This window comes from Sinocyclocheilus grahami, unplaced genomic scaffold (genome assembly GCF_001515645.1).
Source record: "Sinocyclocheilus grahami isolate Dianchi unplaced genomic scaffold, SAMN03320097.WGS_v1.1 scaffold163.1, whole genome shotgun sequence".
Taxonomy (NCBI): domain Eukaryota; kingdom Metazoa; phylum Chordata; class Actinopteri; order Cypriniformes; family Cyprinidae; genus Sinocyclocheilus; species Sinocyclocheilus grahami.
Window position 1 is genome coordinate 1253940 of NW_015505342.1, and position 8532 is coordinate 1262471.

Genomic DNA, 8532 nt, shown 5'->3' on the forward strand with positions numbered 1-8532 from the left:
GCTGAAATTCAGGCCCAGCTTAACTAAGCGAAAACTAAATTACAGTCGCCTATTTACAGATGAAACTGACCTGCACTTGAAGTCCTGAACAGATCAGTATTTTGCCTCTCTGCTTCTCCATTCTGGAGACTCTCGCACTGAATACTCTGATCAAAACCTTTTGGCGGAGCGCACGAGAATCAGAGCGTTGCCAGTCAAGACTAACCGATTCATGATTTATTAGAGATTTATTATCGAATGGCAAAAATACAGATTAAAACTAAAGTAACGAGCCTGGTTTGAAAATGTAAGAAGTAGAAAGTACAGATATTTGTGTAAAAATGTAAGGAGTGAAAGTAAAAAGACGTAAATAAATAGTGAAGTAAAGTACTGATACCAAAAAAATCTACTTAAATACAGTAACGAAGTATTTGTACTTCATCTCTGGTCGCTATATTAGGCTACCTTAGTTATTATGACATGGTGTGAACGCAGCATTCAGCTCATCCAACCCCAATCAAACACACCTGAACAAGCTAATCAAGGCCTTCCAGTCAGATTACTAGAAGACTACAGGCAGGTGAGTTTGATCAGGGTTGGAACGGACCTGATCTCATTGGATCTATAAAACCCTATTTTACAGCGGTTGATATTGCAGCAACACGTTTATTCGTTTTAGATTTGTGTTGTCCGCTTCTCCTGATGCACCAATTCAGCGCACTTGCCAGCAGAGATCGACAGAGGATGACAGCTCGAGTGTATTTCTCGTTGATTGCTGTTTTATTGTGTCTGTTCGGATACTTGAGCTTAACAGATGCTACTCGACCCGCAGGTGAGAAGATCTGTTGACTTCGTTACACAGCCTGAAGAAATGCAGAAATAAGTGACTCTCAGTCTTTGAAAGTAACAGTTTAGGAATGAGTAATGGGTTTTAAAACGCTTTTGATTTGAAGCAGGTGAATATGTAAAATTTGTATTAAGGTTTGAGGCTTAATGCAAAACCCCTGATTTACAAATGCAGGAACCACGCTCCCTGGCCCCTAATGATCCTCTTGTTTAAGCAGAAAAATGTTATGTAAAACCCTTTTTTTTTTTGGGATATGTAGTCCGGGGTGAAATGCAACAGTGTGTAGTGCGAGAGTCAATGAAAATGGAAAGGGTGACCTCTGATGGCTAGCAGACGGAAGTTCATGGACCGGATACGTAAAAGAAGGAATAAATAAAGAGAAAGAAAAAGTTTTTTTTTTTTTTTTTTTTTTTTTTTAAATTTAAGTGAATGGAACTGTTCAGCATTCAGTGACGGTTTCGGTCATGTGTCTGTATAACAGCAAAGCCTGGACGGTGTCCACCCCAATCATCTGGAAGGAGATCACAAACTAAAGCTGACTATCTGTGTCCTCGCAGTGAAGCCGGGTCAATGTCCCAAACCGAAGAACATTCCACCGTGTGCTGAAAGCTGTTTCCATGATGGCCAGTGTCGATAATCCCACACCGTCCTCTGTTTCTCGCTCTGCACCGCCGCCGTCTGCAGACTGAAAAAGAACGCGCTGAAAGACTGAGGAGCCGTTTTCAGATGAAATTTAAAGGGGGCTGAGGCGATCCCGAATTCGTGTACAGTTTATGGAACTACAGTAATCGCAATTTTAGGGGGGCTATAGCCTAAAACCTAAAACTGGTCTAGCGACGCCCATGTTTTGTCATGCTTTTTTAAATAAGTACATTTTAAAATTGTACAACTTTCTACTGTATTTGGATTTAAGTATAATTTTCCAGAACTTTTTACACCCCTGTAAACGGGTAATGTCCACCTTCATAGATTTTATTGGCCATCTGTCATTTTGACTTCGACAGCACTGTTAGACCGCTGATCAGCTCCGATGAGTAAATCCATTATTTTTGCGGCACCAGTGTTCAGTTAGTGTTGTTAGGCAGTTATTTCACAACTTTTTTTAATAAGCCTATAAATGCCGATGGCCGGATCTCATGCTGGGAACAAACCCTCCTTTGTTACTAAATTCACATATGTGAGCTGAATTTATTTATTTATTTATTTATATTGATTAAATAATTGTTAGCATTCTTTCTTGCAGTCATGGTAGCTAAATTATTATCATTATTAATATTATTTTGTAAGAATATTTATAATAATACTTGACCGATATTTTTTGAATTAATTTATACACACAGGCTACATATCATTCAAAACGATCAATTATAATCTAATTTACAGAATTGTTAAAGTTGTCACAATTTGTAATTATTTATTTAGATTTTATTCATTTCTAATGTAGAATTGGGTACAATTCCTTGCTTCTGAACCCCCTAGAGGAGAAATTGCACGAGTTTAGCGGGTTTGTGATAGAAAGAGTCACATAAACATGTGTTTTAGATACATATGTATTTGTATATGTAAAAATATTTAAGAAAATGTGTTTAATATCAAAATTCTATTAAAGTATAGCTTTACTCTGATATCCAACACAAATAAAGTCGTTACATATATTATTCATTATATATATTAAAAGATCAGACAATTACGTGAAATATCACTTCATAAAATAAATAGGATAATCTCACTGAATTCACCCTAATTTAGATCAATGGAGTGATAGCATTGATATCTATAATTGAAGTTCTGCTGACGATATAAAACTGAGCTTGAGTAGTAACGTTCTTCTACGGTAGGGGGCGATAAAGCTCTCTTTGTGTGTGAGCGCCGCGGTGCGTGAGAAACACGAGAAGGAGGCGCTTCGCTCCCGTTAAACCACAACAAAGATGGAGGCGCGACATGACAGCTAGATTTGCATTTTTCATCGCGACGCGCTCAAACTCGCGCTGAAGTGAAGATGGACGCGCCGCATCTACCGGAGCACAGCGCGGAGAAACGCGTCCGTATCGTCGGATCCGAGCTGGTGGAGAATTACACGGTTAGTTTGATATGGGTCGGTTGGGTCGGTTGTTCAGCGCATATTCACGTTTATGTTAGCAGTTTTTGAATAAATACATGAACGTGATTTATATTGTTAGATTTGGTGGTTAAAAGTATATTTAGTTGGTTAATAGATTAGTTGTGTAACCTTTAAGATAAAGTAGACGTTTTAATAAAGCACGTTTCTTGCATAAGAGCGGATGTTTGTTAATAATAAATAAAAATATGGGGATAATATATCAATGTTTAAATGAATCACGTGTTTAATTGTTACTAATTAATAATAATAATAATAATAATAGCGATTAGTGTCAGGCCTTTTTAATTATTTGCATGCTCATTTGCATAATACACAGTTATATTATTATGTTGATGGTATGATAAAGTGGAGGGGTGTTTGTTGGTTTGCAGAGATTAAAACACCCATTAATGAGAAATATTAGTGAATAATGTCATATTAATTATGAAAAACAAATGTAAAGATGTGTATATATATTTTCAGGTTTACATCATAGAGGTGAATGTTGGAGATCACAGGTGGACTGTCAAGCATCGATACAGCGACTTTCACGATTTGCACGAAAAAGTGAGTTATGTCATCAACAACAGATCAGACCTCAGATATTGACATTGTGTTCATAGTTCATAGTGAGTGACTGCTAAAACTGATGAAGTATGTTAGCAGTTTTTGAATAAATACATGAACGTGATTTATATTGTTAGATTTGGTGGTTAAAAGTATATTTAGTTGGTTAATAGATTAGTTGTGTAACCTTTAAGATAAAGTAGACGTTTTAATGAAGCACGTTTCTTGCATAAGAGCGGATGTTTGTTAATAATAAATAAAAATATGGGGATAATATATCAATGTTTAAATGAGTCACGTGTTTAATTGTTACTAAGTAATAATAATAGCGATTAGTGTCAGGCCTTTTTAATTATTTGCATGCTCATTTGCATAATACACAGTTATATTATTATGTTGATGGTATGATAAAGTGGAGGGGTGTTTGTTGGTTTGCAGAGATTAAAACACCCATTAATGAGAAATATTGGCGAATAATGTCATATTAATTATGAAAAACAAATGTAAAGATGTATATATATTTTCAGGTTTACATCATAGAGGTGAATGTTGGAGATCACAGGTGGACTGTCAAGCATCGATACAGCGACTTTCACGATTTGCACGAAAAAGTGAGTTATGTCATCAACAACAGATCAGACCTCAGATACTGACATTGTGTTCATAGTGAGTGACTGCTAAAACTGATGAAATGTTGTTGACTTCAGCTCACTGTGGAGAAGAAGATCGATAAGCATCTGTTGCCGCCCAAGAAGATCATCGGCAAAAATTCCAAAAGCCTCGTGGAGAAGCGACAAAAGGAGCTGGAGGTTTATCTCCAAACGCTCCTGAGCAGATTCCCTGCATCGACCCCCAAAGTCCTGTCTAACTTCTTACTCTTTCACTTATATGTAAGTTTGTTTGTGCTTTGTGTTTGATAGGAAGCAGAAGATTGTAAACAGAAGATTCCTTTTTATCTGTCACATGCTGGTTAAATGTTAACCGGAGTTTGTGTGTAATCCATCCAAAGCAACTGCATGCAACTCTTGCGCTGTTGCCTTCATCCTGTGAAGATGAATCGTGTTGCACTGCATTCTCTCATCTCAGCCGTATAAATGGTTCTAGGAACAGCAAGGCCTGTTATCTGGCCGTAAGTCTTGTTCTCGTGCTCACAGTAGTGGTATTGATATTGATCTCTGTAAGGCTTTTGTCTGGAGTAGGCATATGACAGGACTGAGTTGTTTTGGAGCGCAGACGAGCTTTATGTTTGTGCATTTGTCCTTGATTGGCATTTTTGGCATTGGCATTTGTGCACATTAACATGCATTAGAACTAATTTTCTCAGAATGCGTAGAAAGAAAAACAGTTCTAAACAAGATATCATGAGGAAATCAAGAGTTATTTCTGCTTTTCTGGCGAGATCTTTCAGGAAATGAGTTGAAGAAGCACACGCAAATCATTAAAGGAGTAGTTCAACAAAATAGGAAGATTTGCAGAAAATGTCAAGATGTAGATGAGTTTGTCCTTCCTCGGAACAGATTTGGGGAAATGTAGCATGTAGCATGATCCTCTGCAGTGAATGGGTGCCGTCAGAATGAGAGTCCAAACAGCTGATAAAAACATCACAGTAATCCACACCACTCCAGTCCATCAGTTCATGTCTTGTGAAGTGAAAAAGTGCTCTATCCATAATATTGCGTTCTCCTGTGAAAATTTGCTTCGTCTGAATCAGGAGAGAAATATGCACAGATTTTTAAGCTAAAACAGTTCTAAATAAATGTTGTGTGGATTATTGTGATGTTGTTATCAGCTGTCTGGACTCTCATAATGGCGGCACCCATTCACTGCAGAGGATCCATTAGTGAACAAGTGATATAATGCTACATTTCTCCAAATCTGTTCCGATGTGGAAATAAACTAATCTACAAATTGTATGGCCTGAGGGTGAGTATTTTTTCAGTAAATTTTCATTTTGGGGTGAACTGTTCCTTTAAACAGGATGTCATGAGGAAATCAGAAGTTATTTCTGCTTTCCCCTGGTACAATCTTTCAGGAAATGATTTGACGAAGCACATGCAGGTCATTAAACTAGTTCCAGTGACATTGCTGTTTCGGCTGGTGCAGCTTTTGCAGTTTAGTCTATGAACAAGGCCACTCATTGTAATTTGTGAACATCTAAAACGACCAAATGTAATGTTTGAATAAGGTTTGTTGTGAGAGAATCCATCTTTGACTTGAACTTCATTATTTTCAGGAAATCAATGGAATTGCTGCGGCCCTGGCTGAAGAGCTCTTTCATAAGGGTGTGTTGTTATTCAATCCTAGAGTTATTAAATGCTTGAAATGTACAGCATTCAATGTATTGGCCGATAAACAATGTAATGGGCTACTATAATAAAGCTCCAAATGAGACTTTTGCATGCTTAAAGTGAAATCAGACATCAAATATTTTAATGTAACATAGAAAAGATGAATAACTGCAATCTGGTACCTATAAAATTGTTGTTCATATTGGACCAATGATAACAATTAATAAGATGATGATAAAAAATAATAGAAATAGATTATAAAAAATAACCCTCATTGCATTTTTCTACAAATCCCCTGTTGAAATTTTGGCCATGGTGGAGTTTGGAGTGTGACTGTTTGAGGTTGTGGACAGGTGTCTTTTATACTGATAATGAGTTCAAACAGATGCCATTAATACAGGTAACGAGTGGAGGACAGAGGAGTCTCTTAAAGAAGAAGTTACAGGTCTGTGAGGGCCAGAAATCTTGCTTGTTTGTAGGTGACCAAATACTTATTTTCCCGAGGAATTTACCAATTAATTCTTTAAAAATCCTACAATGTGATTTTCTGGATTTTTTTTTTCTCATTTTGTTTCTCATAGTTGAGGTATACCTATGATGAAAATTACAGGCCTCTCTCATCTTTTTAAGTGGGAGAACTTGCACAATTGGTGGCTGACTAAATACTTTTTTGCCCCACTGTATATATATTTATATACTTTTTATTTACTTGCTAATTTTGCATAATACATAATATGAGCAGTTTTACATTAAACTAGTTCAAACATTTGGCATCAGTAAGATTTTTAAAAGAAGTCTCTTGTGTTAATCAAGGCTGTATTTATTTGAACAAAAATACAGTAAAAATAGTAATTGTGAAACGTTACAATTTCAAATAACTGTTTTTTGTTGAAATATACTTTAAAGTGTAATTTATTCCTGTGATGCAAAGCTGAATTTTCAGCATCATTACTCCGATCCTTCAGAAATCATTTTAATATGCTGATTTACTGCTCAAGGAACTTTTATTTATTATCAAAGTTGAAAACTTCAACTTTATTATTCAACAAGCGTAATATTTTTAATATGCATCGATGCATTTATTAACACGATTCTTTAATGAATAACAAGTTCAAAAGAACTGTTTATTCGAAATAGAAATCTTTATATTCTAAATGTCTTTACTTTCACTTTTGATCAATTTAATACATCCCGCTGAATTAAAGTATTTATTTTTGTAAAAAATCTTGCTGATTTGTACAGCCTCTATTAAGATCTCTAAAATGTCGTAGTTGTGTCTTTTCTTCTAGGTGAGCAGTTGTTGGCTGCAGGCGAGGTGTTTCTCCTCAGGCCGCTCCAGTTGTACGCCGTCTCACAGCAGCTGAAACTCGCCAAACCAACCTGTACCAACGGAGACGCCAGAGCTGACCTGGGACACATCCTGGACTTCACCTGCCGCCTCAAGTACCTCAAGGTTTGAGTTTGGCACTTTACTAAATGTCATCAAATACTAGTGCCAATATCAGTTTATATATATAAACTGTATAAATGTATCATATTGGTTCACTGTTGGTATCTCAAATTCTTTATATTCTCTATTGAAAATACAGTATAAAAAAATGCACAAAAGTGTCCGAACTCTCCTGTTTTATCTGCTGTTGACATTAAATCTTCACACTCAGATCCCTGGAATGAAAGCAATGGTGGGGACGAGTAACATCGAGGAGCAGAGCCTCCCGTTTGACCTGTCCATCTTTAAATCGCTGCTTCAGATCGAGGTGAAGAAACTCACGATTTGTGTTTTGTCAGGGTCTGTGGTGGATGATGTTTCTAACACTTAACTTTCATTCTCAGATCAGTGATTGTGATGTCGGACAAATCAAAGATCTGCCTTCCCTAAAGCCCACTCTTGCCACGCTCAGCATACACCTCTCAGCCAGCAGCATGAAGGCACGCTAGACCATTTGTCACTGTTTTATGAATCTCAAAAATGCAGGAACGTGTATCAAGAAATGTTTTTAGGGTCTGTTAAAAGGTTGGAAAGTTTTTGCATCTGTAAAAGTAAAAATGATAAACAAAAGTCTTAAAACTAATGATTTTTTTCAGTGGTGCTGAAAGTTGTCCGAATGATAATGTATGCTCCGTCTTCAATAGGAAATCTTAGTTCCTGAAGCGTCCGAATTTGCGCAGTGGGAACCTGAGGGTGTTGATACGGACTGTCCCGTGACGGCGATCATTCCCACGTGGAAGATGCTCACTACTTTGGACATGAGCCGAAACTTCATACGCTGCATTGATGACTCGGTGGTGAGTAGGGCTTTCAAAATGGCTGAAAAACTAAATTCGAATTTTGTACTTAAATATTATCAATACTCGAATTTAAAATGCATAATTTCAGTTAGGGTGAAGAAAAGCTTTTGGCTTCTCTTCTGAGGCCACAAGAGGGCGCATCGAGCAAAATATTACTAATGCATGTTTATTTAAAGATAACATGACTATCTGTGAAAAAAGTGCATAATGTTTAAAATAATGTTTATAAACCAATTATAATTAATTAAGTTGTTTAAACAACTATAAACAAAACAGCATCATGTATGTATCCAAAGCCAAGCACACAGAGTACATTTTTCATGTAAAAACATGAGATGCAGTGGGATGGGAAAAAACCCGCCATAAAGTCTCGATATATGTTTTTTTTCAAAGTTAAACTTGCATTAATTTTACATGGCTTTCTAAACATGCGGCTCCTTTGTGCGAGACGCGAGTGCAAC

General features: G+C 36.7%; 1 protein-coding gene across 1 annotated transcript in view; it reads left to right on the top strand.

The window, feature by feature from the left end:
• Positions 1–2723: 2723 nt before the first annotated feature.
• Positions 2724–8532, top strand: part of nisch (nischarin) — a 23278-nt gene continuing 17469 nt past the window's right edge. Inside the window, exons 1-8 of the mRNA XM_016282656.1 lie at positions 2724–2906; positions 3411–3494; positions 4202–4384; positions 5728–5776; positions 7072–7235; positions 7444–7539; positions 7616–7711; positions 7916–8068. Coding sequence (XP_016138142.1) covers positions 2826–2906; positions 3411–3494; positions 4202–4384; positions 5728–5776; positions 7072–7235; positions 7444–7539; positions 7616–7711; positions 7916–8068 — 906 coding nt within the window. The 5' untranslated portion in view covers positions 2724–2825. The remainder of the gene's footprint in view (positions 2907–3410; positions 3495–4201; positions 4385–5727; positions 5777–7071; positions 7236–7443; positions 7540–7615; positions 7712–7915; positions 8069–8532) is intronic.